This window comes from Mastigoproctus giganteus, chromosome 5 (assembly GCF_048544385.1).
Source record: "Mastigoproctus giganteus isolate SK-2022 chromosome 5, ASM4854438v1, whole genome shotgun sequence".
Taxonomy (NCBI): Eukaryota; Metazoa; Arthropoda; class Arachnida; order Uropygi; family Thelyphonidae; genus Mastigoproctus; species Mastigoproctus giganteus.
In genome coordinates, this window is record NC_143579.1 from 133747307 (window position 1) to 133762037 (window position 14731).

Genomic DNA, 14731 nt, shown 5'->3' on the forward strand with positions numbered 1-14731 from the left:
AACCACCAACTCGTAAACTATATAGAAACCTTCCGTTTGATCAACGATCACCAGTATGGATTCCGTCAATGTCGATCCACTGGTGATATTCGGACTTATATTACCCATTTATGGACAAATTCAATGGAAAAGTTCGGTGAAACACAAGCAGTTGCTCTTGACATCTCAAAGGCTTTCGATCGTGGTTGGCATAAAGGTCTTCTAAACAAGCTTCCATCTTATGGTTTTCCAATTTTTTTTTTGCATTTGGTTATCCAGTTTTCTCTCTGACCGCTCACTGAGGGTGATGGTAGATGGCTCTCTATCTTCTGACCTCCACTAATGCTGGTCTCCTCCAAGGTTCCGTTCTTTCCCCCACTGTTTTCCTCCTGTATATTAATGACCTTCTTCCATTGACCAGAAATCCTATTCATAGTTTTGCTGATGATAGCACATTGCATTCCACTTTCCAGTTTGAGAAACCTTGCCCTGCTTAATCAGCTTCAATTTGTCGAACATCTGCTACAGATATATCTCTTTTGGTGATTACCCTGACTTCTAATCTATCTTGGCACAAGCACATTACAAATATTGCTTCCTCTGCATCTAAAAAACTTGGTTTTCTCCTTCGCTGTCGGCATTACTTTTCTTCCAAACAGCTGTTCACTCTGTAGAAATCGTAAATTCGCCCTACCATAGAATATTGTTCCCACATCTGGAGCGGATGACCCCAAAACCTCTCTCAGGCTTCTAGATTCCATTCAGAAGAGGGCAGTTAGATTCATTAATGACTCATCTCTAACAGAGTCTCTCCACTCTCTGTGTCACAGACGTACTGTTTCTGCTGCATGCCTTTTCTACAGATGCTTCCATGGGCACTGTTCTTCTGAATTGGCTTCTATAATTCCCGCTTACTTTTTCAAAACAGTCCGAACACGTGCCGCCACCAGCCAACATCCATTCACTGTCCAACCTGAAACACACAGAACCAACTTTTCATCTTCCTCGTTTATTCATTCAACTGCCGTTTTCTGGAACAAACTTCCTTCATACGCATTTCCTGAAAATTACAGTCTACAGAAGTTCAAGTTTAATGTCAACAAATATCTTCTTTCGTCTTCTCTACCTCCAACCCAAGCACGGTACTAAGTACTATGGCGCTTCCGTAGCCAGGTGGGCAGGAGCAGCAGTACATAGCACACGCTTCTTGATTAGACCGTGGTTCGAGCCCGTAACCACCAAATACGGAAGGTGCGGAAAGGTCAGGAAATGACTACCGCATATCCTGGAACAATATGTCCTTAGTTGCTAATGCTCCTAAAAAAAAAAAAAAAAAAACTGATGTGTAGAGTATACTCCATAGAACTCGCTTCGTTGTTTCGACAGATTTTAACTGGCAAGCTTTTAAATATTTTTTTTTTCTCTGGAAAGCAGAGTAATTTGCAACTAAAAAGGAGTTTGCAAATTTACAAATGCTTATAAATTTCAATTGTTTCTATATAAACGTCACTAAAGATATAGTACAGCTACAGCAGGTCTAGTTTGGTCAACCTTCACAGAATTTTGGAAACGCAAATGCGGCCTTATATATATATATATCACAGATTACGTGATACAGCAGTATTGTCATAATTGACCAAAAAATTGTCATAATAAGATTATCTCGGAACAACCTCATCTCCCCAAATGTATTATATTCATGTGTTCTCTGATCAGTTTTCCTTATTACGTGCACGAAAAACCCAAATTTCCGGGAGTAAAACTTTGCTATCCTCGCCTGAGACCGACAATAACTCAGCCACGGAGTGAAAAAGCCCATGAAAGTTTCTTGCATCATTGACGGAATTCGAGCCTGAGTCTTTTCCATTGGGGTGAGGAGGACGGTGATAATTACCACTGTGCTACCTGCGGGGACATGCAATTTATGAACATAATATACAGGGTATTTAAAAAGCGATGGTCAATAATTTAAAGGTGAACAACTGTATAGACTACAATATGCAAAAGAAAGCCCAGTAAACGTGGGTCCTTAAGTGAATCGTTTTCGAGATATTGCACATTTCTAGTTGGGATCCAACACTGACAAGATGAACTGTACAGAGTTGGGATCCACCACTGACAAGGTGAACTGTACAGAGTTGGGATCCACCGCTGACTTGTTTGTTTAGTTTAAGTTATGCTCATTCTCTCCATTTCCCCTCTCTCAATGCTCTGAGACGTAGCAGGCATACTAATACTTGTCAAAGGATAGTCAACATGGAAAGAGGTTACAGCAACGAAGAGTATGCCGACATGACTTCATGTATGGTATGGCAACGGCAGTGCACTCAAGGCTGCACGTTTGTACCAAAGAGCATTTCCCAGCCGAAGGTAGCCCAACAGGGTCACATTCATCAGGGTACTTCAACGCCTTAGAGAACATGGGCGCTTCGCACATGGAGTACGAGCAGGTAGGCCCAGAAGCATAACACCTGATGTTGAGGAAAGGGTGTTAGAAAGAACATCCTGTAACATATAAAAACTGTAAAATCCTGTGGTGTTGAAACCAAAAATTAAAAATATATTATCTTATGATTAATAAAACCACCCTTAACAAAGGATTCATAGCTTTTTTCTAAACTAGTGCTCCTATAGTCAGTGGCCGATCTTAACAGAAAATGTGCATTATCTCGAAAACGGTTCATTTGCGGCCCGATGTTCACTGGGACTTTTTTGCTTATTTTAGTTTGTACTTTTTCACCTTTAAATTATTGACCATCATTTTTGAAACACCCTGTGTAAGGGAATCGTATATAATATATAAAGGAATATAAAGGAATCGACGACAAAACAAAAAATTCGTACTGTTGTACAACATAATTATTGTACAACCGTACTGCTAACCAGGCGGTCTAACTAAACTGCTATTGTAGCTGTTTGTCCCACATGCTCCGCCAAATATTCAGTGTCTCGTTCGTCTGCGTCCGGTGGCACCTTGTTTGGAGGTGCCGAACAAGGTGCCACCAGCGAGTCTCGGATATCCTCCTAGAGAGCCAGCTTGTAAATCCCATGACGTCAAATGCTATGAGAAATCAACACCACTGGCAATGATAACGACTATAAAGCTGACCTCAGATCAGCATGGAAATAGCCGGTCAATAAAACCATAATCAGTTAAAGTTAAAAGGAATGCTAAGGATATAGGGTCTTTTAACATTAAGTAACGTGCACTCCCAACTAAATAAAACAGTCCTCGATATAACTACAAAGAGGTGTCGTATTCCTTCATATCAATCACACTTACTTCTCCCGAGAAAAGCAGGGATACTAATAGGATTCATACTGCTTGCAGAAGTAAATAATACAGCTGGGTCTCCTGCATCTCATCATTATAACAGTATACATCAAAACGCATTCAACTCTCTTGTCATTACTAGAGGCAGTAGTCAAACCACTCTAACGGCGCATACATTGATGTTGGCGATACATGCTCTGCAAATGAATATGCTCACTGTGGTGAACATGACAACTAAAAGTCAAATCCCTTTCCTCGACAAATGCAGATGGATTTGTACATGGCTCTGACTACAAATACAGGCGGGAAGTAGCGCCCAGAACGAGAGGTTTTCGTTTCCACACCAGGTACTGAGGCATTTGCTCATTATTTGACTATAAATCCATGCTAAAAGCTGCTCCTAGAAGAGAAAACTTATTCGTCACGAGGCTACACTTAGAAACCACAACAGCCAACTTTATTCTGTGATAGTGTAAATCAGGAATCTACACAAGCATAGGACAAATGCAGCCCAAACACGAGTCTTGCACATCCTATTGAGTGGACTGCAATCAACAACCTAGTCCTATCCTCCTCCTCTTCCCTTCAGTGTTAGATTCCTTTAATATCACATCAAAGCAAATTTATTTTATACGCTGATGACCTAATATGATCATTTGTTTACCGGATTTTTATAAAGCTTCACTTACATCTCAGATCGGTTCCAGTGAAATAGAAGAGCAGGCAGACGAAATCCTCAAAACCACATGGCCAAGAACTGAATTTGTCTCCGGTTGCCGTGTACACCTCCATAATATGGTCGTCTGCATCAACTCAGTGTGAAAGCGTTCCTCAGTTTGGAATACTTTTCTCACGGAGTAGGAAATTTGGTAAGCCATTTTCATCTCAAAGAGCATATTTATGTTACATTTGTTTGGAACCCTTAATTTTTTAATTACAAAGACAAACACCTTAATTTTCGCCAAACTGCTCACATCGCGGATGGAGTCCCCTGATGTCCTCTTCACTCTGACGCACTCACACAGCAAAAGCGGATTTTCCGGATCTTAGGAGGATCTCCTCCGTCCCAAAGTCTACAGGCTAAGGAGAACCTGAGGATGTCTCAATTAACATGGTCTACTTTTATGTCTTAACTTGGACTGGGTTGCTATGTGTCACCTGTGCATATAGAACGGACATTTTCCATCAGTGCTACCAAATCAGCTAATATCATGCTGATTTACTGCAACATACGACGGTTAGACAGTGGGCAAAAAGCGAATCGTTGGTAGTCCATTTTATCTATCTTCAATGGACAATGTATTCTTAAAAATGGAAGGGGAGTAAGAATATGAAGGACATAGTTGAAATATCTGTACTTTGTAATCTTTGTAATTTGTAATCTCTTGGTAATTTCTTTGTGATTTGTAATCTCTTTATAATATGCAATCCTCTCATCTCATTATAAAAAAAAAATCTTTGTCAGAAACTATAATTCATTTTGTACTACACTTTTCGACAAAATTAACAGAACAAAATGTTTTTTATTAATATTTTATTGTGCGCAGTATCGCCGAAGGCGAATATTTGATATAATAGGCATCCTGGCATGCATATTCCGAGTTATAGAAATCAATCTACCACCTTACGGAGCCGCATATTATGCAAATTATTCATGCCAATAAAAACACGAGTTGCGACCATATCACTTCATTCCGGTTTTTTGGCTTGCTCAGTGGGACAGCCAGATTTACAGTACTCAGGTTGGCAAATCATCGTCGTTTAGGTGATTCTTTGAGATGGCCGGCTATTGGACGACTTGAATTCGGAGTCGCAGGCAAAGGTGGCACATAGACTTAATGTGTCAAAGACACATTAAGCCAACACAACTGATGTCCTGACGTCAATTGTGTCTTGAGATTGCTGCGGTCACAGCACAGGCGAAAACATTTCCAACTGGACTGTGTTAAGAGGGCTCAACTCAAGTGGACTCCACTCAAGGAAGCCAGTGATTTGTATCAAAATAACCCCATCTGCCGCGGATCTCGTAGAAGCTAACGCTTGGAGACCTAACAAATGGGGTACAGTTCTGTTCTCTGATGAGTCCCGTTATAGCCTACAAACAAATTCTAGACATTATTTCATCTGAAGGTAACGAGGAATGTGGAACCATACCTCCAACATCAGAGAGAGGGATACGTACGGTGCAGATGGTGGTCTCTTGTGGGATGGAATAATGATCAACAGCCGCACCCATCTTCATGCTTTTAAGAGTGACACCTAGGATTCGAGCATCTCTTCTCGGTACCATAACTGCGCAGAGGTACCGAGAAGAGATGCTCGAACCCTAGGTGCCACTTTTTAGGGGTGCGGTTAGCCCAGTTTTCTTTTCATGCCCGACAACGCTACTAAACTTAGAACTCAAGTGGTTGAGGAATATCTTGAAACTGAAAATATCCAACGACTGCATTGGCCAGCACGATCATCAGACTTAAATCTGATCTAACATGTATTGCACGCCGACAACCACCTCCTCGGTCACTTGGTGAGCTAAGGTCTGCGCTGGTGAAAGAATGGGATTTGTTGCCACAGAATCCTTATATCGAGCATGGTTCACTGCTGTGACTCAGGCCTCTTTAGCTGTTGGAGGGTATCAGTGATGTCATGTGACCATATTTTCGAGCATCTTGTATCGATTTCTGTAATGTAACGTTTTTGTTACTTATTATAGATGCCCTAAAAATGTCCCTTATACCTCTCTGAAGTTTTTTGCTGTCTCTTAATTTCACTGTTATTCTATGATACACCGCCATACTAAATTTTCTCCCACTTCATCGCAAGCTGCACGAGCAGCTTGCGATGAAGTGGGACCACGTTTTCTACCTGTTCTTATTAATTTTGTCGAGCAGTGCGCTTGGCATGTCATCTCTTAACTCAACATCAGCAGTAATTTTAGTAGAAGTGGAAGAAGAACTCTATATTGCATACATAAAACACATCGCCGTATACAACACCCTTCACGGCTTGTAGCTGTGAAGGGCGTTTACATGAAAAATGTTCACATAACATCATGGATAACGATTATAAAAACTAAAGTAACAATATATTAGAAATTAGTATTATTAAAAGATTATACAATCATATGATTAAAGATTAGAGTACAACTTAACGAATTTACACAGGTTCATTTACTTAGAAATTTCTAACATTCTTGTTAATAGTGTAACATCTTTATAATGCTGTATTTCCTGTTGCGTTATAATCTGTATGCCAGCGTATGTAAATTGTACCGAACTAAACAGAAAATTCTTGTCAGAGACTTCGTATATATTCTTGAGAGAACTGCGATGTCCTCGGAAGAATTTTGTAACCGGCCCGCTACGGCCGCTTACGAAGTTAAATATATAAATAGATCAAAACTGCATCCTAAAAACATTTAATAATACAAAAGTTTTCTTCCCAGAAATTTACCAGTTTTTATTTGCACTTTCACTTCCGAGGACAGGCTTAGTACATTGTGCAGACGGTTGAGACTTTAACTACTCTCAACACATTTACCAATTATGATCTGTAGTGTCTTGGGTCTTTTCATGAGTGAACAAAGCTGTTAATATAAATATGTGCTGGCAGACATTGCATATATTTGACAGGTAAATTGTATCCAGGTGAGTCTCGGGATATGTTTCGACAAGTCGCAACCCGCTCTTACCTAGTAATTTTAAGTTTTTTGCTTTCAGTTCAGTTCTATCCTTTTTTTGGAAAAAATCCACAAAATTTTATTTTAAATTCGTAATGAGAACGCAGATCCACTACACGGAAAAATCACAATAAATTATTAGCATTTGTCCGACTTTACGAAAATTGGCGGGTTCCACTACTTAAGTTGTCTGTCCAACTATATAATAAAGTTTCGAGACTTTAAGACCTCCATAATTTTTTTTTTACACTATGTCATACAAGACTACTTGCACAATTGGAGCAGTGTGGCGTTAAGGGTAAGTTGTATGGAACTTGTACGGATATCCCTCGTGGGTAGCATAGTTGGTAGAATCGCTGTCTTCCCCACACTGGGTGGGGCCGACCGGGCTAGCCGAGTGGGTAAAGTACCTGCCCGGCAACCCAAAGGTCGCGGGTTCGATTCTCGCCTCGGGCTTGGATCAAAGTACTGCAAGAACCTTGGGAGGTGCAATATGGCCACAGAAGCCGATGCGCCAACAACTACCAAATCAAAAAAAAAAAAAAAAAAAAACACCGGGTGGAAAAGACATGAGTTCGAGTCCCGTCGATGACGGGAGGAATTTTCATGGGGTTTTTTCACAACGTGGCTGAGTTAGTCGGTGTCAGGCGAGGGTAGCATGGTTTTTTCTTCCCGAAACCCGGGTTTTTCGTCCAGCAAACAGAAATATGGCTTTAGTCGCCGATGCTCCTAAAATGCTACTACAACTTCAACTACAACAACAATCTGTATGGATAAACAGCTCGTTGAAAAGGAAAAGACAGAGAGTGGTTATCAACGGGCACTGCATTACTTGGACTAATGTGACGTCCGACAGCGTTAAGATCTAGGTCCATTGTCCTTTTCAGTATTTATTAATGATATTTATGAAGGCATATTAGGCTTAATATCTACGTTTACAGATGATAACGAAGGTTGGCAGGGTCGTTAATCATACAAACCAGGGTATGTTACTACAAAAAGATCTAGAAAAATTAGGCAGATGGGTTGAGAAGTGTCATTTGAAGTTTAACGTTGACAAATGCATGATACTGCATATGGATGGCAGCAATCCCAGAATAACATAAAAACTGTGCACCGCATTCAGGGTAACAGAGAATGAAACAGACCTGGGGGTAATTTTGTAGCTAGATGAGATGAAATCTACTAATACTAGTACTTGATGTTACACATACGGTCGTTTCTGTCAAGATGAATTAATAATAATAATTACTTTAACGGCTCCCAAGTGTAACTTATACCCATATAATTGTATTATGTCTGGAAAAGTATGTTTTCATTGAGCTTTATATGTTTTGCCGGCTGAAATCTGGGAATAACTCACCGTGAAATCTGGGAATAACTTCCCCCTCCTAATATAGGCTAATACATTGAAGAGAACATTAGAAATTACTCCAGTCGTCGACGGTTATCAAACCAAAACCCAGACCTCTCCTAACGAGCAAAAAATGGCTATTGTTGTTATTTGTTTTTTTTTTTTTTTTAGGAGCATTAGCAACTAAGGCCATATTGCTCCGGAATATGCTGTGGTCATTCCCTGACCTTTCCGCATCCTCCGTATTTGGTGGTAACGGGCTCGAACCCCGGTCTAATCAAGAAGCATCTGCTACGCACTGCTGTTCCTTCCCACCTGGCTACGGAGGCAAAAAAAAAAAAAAAAAATGGTGAAACCACTATTGTTTCACGGTATTTCTGCTAGGATTTGTATTCCACTGGGCTGCACTAGATGACATATTACTAGTGCAGTGGACCAAAATAATGCGATCGGGCAAAAAGCTGGTCGCGTTTTTGACATGACTATTGTAAAGTAACTGATATCAGCAGGCTCATTTCATGTTTCTGCGAACCTGAAATTTCCACTTATACAGTTAAGAAGCTTTTTCCTCATTTTTTTTTTTTCACAATAACTATAAAAGTAAAAGTTTTCTCTAATTGATCCAGTGTGTGTATACTGTATGTACATATTTATCAAATAACCAGTCAAAATAGCTCTGCTGATCTCTCCCCTCCGCCTGAGTAACTCGTTAATCAGGTTAGATAGTTTTTCAAACTGAGCTCCGTGAGATTTTCAATGAGACAGAGATTATGATGTTTGTTATTTTTTTTTCTTTAATTAAAGAGTCCTAGACAACGCAAAAAAAATTGGAACAAGCGTTTGAGACATATTATGAATGATATTATACGGATTAAGAAATATCCACGAGTAAAAGTGTCAGACAGTGGTTCAATATGTGTTCCGCTGAACATTGTTTATCTGCAAATGAATCCCAGAAATTCTGAAAGTGAACCGTTAATTTTTTGTTACTTATTTTTTTTTATTTTATCATTCCCTGGCATATATTGCCGTGAAGGGAATTTATCTCTCACCAATGTAACACGTATGTATCTTAGTAGGACAAATAAAGATTTATTAATTTAATTTGCACACATGAATTATTGTTTTTAATTAATTATTAATGATTACTGTTTGTAAAGATGCTAAGATGATACAGAAGTTTTGGGTCTGTAAAGGTTTTCGCGGACCAGATCTGGGTCTTCTACCCAGAGATTTAAAAAAAAAAAAAACCTGGGTCTTCTAACCCAGAGTTTTTTTAAAAAAATCTGGGTTATAAGACCTAGATGACCCATCAAAGGATGAGCTACCAATATAAATATAGAACTGTTAATGCTTCAAGCTGCAAAAAATTGAAATATTCTTCTGGTTAACGTGTTGCATTAATTTAGTACGTAGATGAATAGTTAGAAGCAAACAGAGTTTGTAAAGGAGATATTATTATAATACATCTCATATTGTAAAACCCATCTCAGAATGCTTTACTCTTATATTTTAAAATTATGGGAACTGTTGTCTATTTGAGGTATAAGCGTAATGCAACTTGCTATGAAGGGTTTCACAATATGAGATGTGTTATAACCTCTAATATAATAATACTTATCTGCGCCGGATTAAGATTTGTAGGCCCCTGGGCTACAGGTACTGTGAGGCCCCCAGTAATATTTTATAAAGTTAAAAAAAAAAGGTTAAACAAAAATTAAATTTATTTTTACAAGGCTAACAACAATTAAAATTCAAACATTTGCTTTGCGTAATTTCTCGGAAACAAATTTCTCCAAAACCTCAGTAAATTTTAAATTCTTGAGAACATCGTTTTCAATTGCCATGAGAGCAAGTCTGTTTAATCGTTCTTGTGCCATTGTCGATCTGCGTATATTCTTTAGATATTTCATCTTGGAAACACTCCTCTCTACAGTCGCATTAGTTATCATTAAACACAAGTAAATCCGTAGTGCTATTTCAACATTAGGGAATGATGTTGTTGTTGTTGTTTGGTTTTTAGGAGCATTAGCAACTAAGGCCATATTGCTCCGGGATATGCGGTGGTCATTCCCTGACCTTTCTGCATCCTCCGTATTTGGTGGTGACGGGCTCGAACCCCGGTCTAATCTTGATCTTGATCCATTGTTTACTACAAGGGTGTAGATATCAAAAGCTTGTAGTGTTTCATGTTTGTGCCTGAATTCATCAAATTGCCCAACAAAGTTCCTGAAGTGAAGAATTTCTGGCACAAATCCAGGCTCGATGTCATCTGAGTAAATCTTCTGAAACTTGGCTGCTGCTGTTGAAATGTCTTCATCATTTATTGTAGGAAATTCGACCAGGAAACCAAATAATAAATGAACATTTTGATATGCTTCAATGCAATGAAAAAGAGCTGGGCATAACTTGTCTATGATGGGTAGATATGTTTCCATTTTAAACTTCTGTCTTCCTCGCAAAGCAATATCTTCAGCATTACCATCATTGATTCGTTTTCTTTTCCAATTCTCTCGTTTTTGTTCGTCACAGTATTCCGTATTTTCTTCTTTGTCTTTTGCTTTATTTTCAAACATTTCAAACTGATCCTGCTGCGACATCAAAAAATCCAGTAGAAATTTAAGAAGTTTAATAGCTGATTGAAGCTCCAGTGTTTCAACTTAAAGTGATTTGCTGACTTCATTGATTAAACTTCTCTAGTATGACAGCCCAGAAGTCTGCCAAGAGAACTGTTTCCAACTTTGATAGCTGCTTAAGTATAATGTTTGCTTCATAACGTGTGTCAGCCTTCCGATTTCCATCTTCTGAGATTAACTTCAAAGCTTGTTGAAAATAGCTGTAACCTTTAGACAAGGCTTTTGTGGCATCGGCCCTTGGAGACCATCTAGTATTTGATGCTCTTTTAACTACCAATGTAGATTCACTTTCACTTTCAGCTTTAAGGCACTGAAGTATTACTGACCAATGTAGAGTTGAACCAGAAAAGAAATTGTAAAGCGTTTGTATAAGACCAAAGAATGAAATTGCTCCAATGCAGCTTTCCACAGCACATACACCTACCAAATTAAGGGAGTGTGCAGCACATGGAATGTAATGTGCAAGATGATTGCTATTCATAATATGTGCTTGAAGACCTTTGTAGAATCCTGACATGTTTGATGCATTGTCATAAGACTGTCCTCTTAGATTAGCTACATCAATTCCAATTTGTCCAAAGAATTTCAAGACAATGTTGGCAAGAACTTCTTCAGTGTGGCTTGCAATGGGAATGAAAGTGAGAAAACATTCAATAACCTTATTATCTGATATTCCAACATAGCGAAAAACTACAGTCAGCTGATCAGTGTGAGAATTGGCTGGTGTTGAGTCAACACTTAGATAAAAGTATTAGGCTTCCTTGATTTCTTCTACAATGGTTTTCAATACTTTATTTCCCATAATCTCTATGACTTCCTCACATATTGTTGAAGATAGATATGAAGCTTTTCCTCCTCCTTTATTACCATATTTTGCTATATGAGAACTAAGAAAAGGATCATACTCAGCAAGTAATTCAAGTATCCCGAGGTAATTGCCATTCTGTTGAGAATTAAGTACTTCTCTATCACCACGAAATGCTAATCCACGAGATGAGAGAAACTTTATAGTTGACACTACTCTTTGCAGCACTTTTGTGCAGTATTCTTTTTCCTCTGTGAATTGGATTTCCAATATTGAATCAATTCGTCCAAGTGCTTTTCGTCTAGAAATCCATGTCATCATAGAGGTCCGATGTACAGAACTGTTCTCATGTTCTGTAATGCGTGTAGAGGCATGTTTCCAGTCTGAAAATCCATCATCAGAAAACCTGGTTTTTGATCCATGTATACCATCAAAGAGAACCCAAGCAAAACAATATACATTTCCTATTGAGGGAGAATACATTAGCCATTCCATTTTAATTTTATCACCAATTATGTTTTCGGAATATCAACGAACATGAACAATTTCTTTTCTTATCAGAGTATTGTCTTTCGGATAAAGAAAAGTCATCATCATGGTGCTGGCATTCCACGGGACCATGTTTACACCAAATGTCACGTACCTCCTTTGTTATATTTGAGTTTGTCCACAAACTAATGTCATCTTGATATCCATATCCTGGGTCGTCTTCTTCTGGTGGACAAGCTCAGCATCAAATCCTATGGCATTGGCATCATCAGAGACAACTTGAACTTCTAGTGCCTTGGTCATTTTGCCATCATTGGATGCATTTTTGTTTGTTGTTCTGCTGCTGCCTTGAGTTTGAACCCAAGATCAAATAAGTTTAGAGATTCACTGAGCAGTTCTTCATGCTTCCGCGTCTTCTCTTGTTGTCTTTTTCTTTTGTTTGCTCCACTCTCAAACCGACATGATTAATCTGAAATCTTCTCCGACATGATTAATCTGAAAGGGTGAAACAGTTGGTAAATATTGATTTAACTGAATTATATTTATTCAACTTTCTGGCTGACATGACTGAACGGAACCCGCCAGGGTCACAAATAAGAATACAGTTTACTTAAGGGTCGGCGAGCTCAGAGAGCCTTTGCCTTGTCCAAACCAGAACAGATGGGGCTCAAAGTATGCCTTATCTTAAATCTAAGTAGGTTCTATCCTCAAATCAACGTAGGCCTCAACTGGCCGAATTATTGAGCATAATAATACTCATTCAGGAAGGTTAATACTTAATAATATACTGGCAAAATGCACATCATTAATATTAAAATTAATTAAGCCATCATTAAAACATGGTGAAATGAAAATAATATAAAAAGGAAAGCTTGAAAAGTTGATATTATATTATAAGGCCTTAACAAACCGAATAACGTCTGCCTTATTGGCATCCACTCTTAAATCTCTATCAAATTTAATCACATCAGTCAACAATTTATCATAAACGTGTTATAATAGCATACTATAATTATAAACTTACCGCAATAACTGGAAACACCAATGTCAGTCTTTTCAGATTTCAAAACAATAAAAAATGCCGTTAGAGAGAACATTTTTGCAGGGTTCCAACTAATAAAAGCGTTATTCATATTATAAAGTCTGTATGACGCCACAAACCGTCATAAATATATATGTATACAGTACACTGTTTATATTTGCCGCAGTATGTTTACTACAAATATATATACAGTATATTAATTGAACCCTTTTTTAAATAGATAATTTAGAGTACTTATATTTTGATTCAGCATTCACAAATGAAATAACTTTTCACTTAATCTTTGGAGGCCCTACAGCTGGCGGAGGCCCCTGAACTGTAGTCCTTAAAGCCCATGCCTTAATCCGGCCCTAATAATAACGGACATGACAATCCCGCACAATCCATAAGATATCTTGTCCTTCAACTGTACTATACTCTCACGAATCTCATTGTATAACACTACATGAGGAAGACTATCTTGTTGATTAAAATATTTTTGGCAATAATGAATATAACATCTATTGAGGTTTAATATAGCTTTGGCAAACCTAATTGCAGCCTCATATTGTTTGTTTGTACCAGAAATCTGTTCTAATAGTGTTTTAATTTGATTTCCCCTTGATAATTTCCTCCTTGTGCTTAACAGATTATTTATAATGTTTCATTTATCCTTTTGAGTTATCTGCTTATCCAAAAAAAGTTGATTGTAATAAGCGTTTTTTTTGTTTTTTAATCATACCTGTCAGTTTATTTCTAAGTGTTTTGTAATTGTGATAGTGCTCTATCTTTGATGGACATTTCGTATACTGCCAGAAGTATTTATCCCTTTGTACCATTAATTATTCTATTTTGTTAGTCATCCAAGGTTTCTTTAACTTATTTCTCCTATTCCTAGAATTTATGTTGCAAACTGAGTGATTTACTTTTCTCTCTGTATTAAACCTTGAAGTGTTTATCACTTGTATTATCTTATTTGAAAAGACGTTTACATTTGTTGTGTAAGATACTTGCTCTTGTATTAACATATTATCTGTTTGTTTTTTTTTCAATTTACCTGTTGATAAATAATTTTTCTTCGTAACATTTGCTAATTTCATATCTTCACATGGATATTGTTTTGAATACATATCTACTATTAGTATACATGTTCTGTGATCTGAAAATTGATTTAGTAGTATGTAAGAATTAGCATACTTCAATTTTATATTTGTTATACGGTGCTCTAAACAAGAGCTTACTGTTCTATAACCCTCCATCCTTTGTTGCCTAGTTATTCCAAATAAGGTGTGTTCAAATCCATAATTGTTTAAGATTGCAGAGTATTTGAGTATCACATTATCAGTTTCACTGGAAAGTAAATTAATATTAAAATCTCCCACTAGTATAGTCTTATCAGCCTGTATGTCATCCTATTGCAAAATTGTGTTATTTAATTCTATTAGGAAACTGTTTATAGAATCCGATCATGGCCGATAAAAAGCACAAATCATGAAT

General features: G+C 37.8%; 1 protein-coding gene across 1 annotated transcript; it reads right to left on the minus strand.

The window, feature by feature from the left end:
* Positions 1 to 10962: 10962 nt before the first annotated feature.
* On the minus strand, positions 10963 to 12219 carry LOC150085708 (zinc finger MYM-type protein 1-like). Its single transcript, XM_090374657.1, has 2 exons — positions 11710 to 12219; positions 10963 to 11619 (listed from the first exon to the last, which is right to left on the minus strand). Exons 1-2 carry the CDS (start codon positions 12217 to 12219, stop codon positions 10963 to 10965), a joined length of 1167 nt encoding a protein of 388 aa, XP_090230783.1.
* Positions 12220 to 14731: the final 2512 nt, after the last annotated feature.

Excerpts from the sequence above, each read along its gene's own strand:
- LOC150085708 (XM_090374657.1), bottom strand. The coding sequence starts at position 12,219 with ATGGAATGGCTAATGTATTCTCCCTCAATAGGAAATGTATATTGTTTT. Across the intron at positions 11,620-11,709 it reads TAGAGATTATGGGAAATAAA|CTGACTGTAGTTTTTCGCTA; the intron begins GTATTGAAAACC and ends CACACTGATCAG.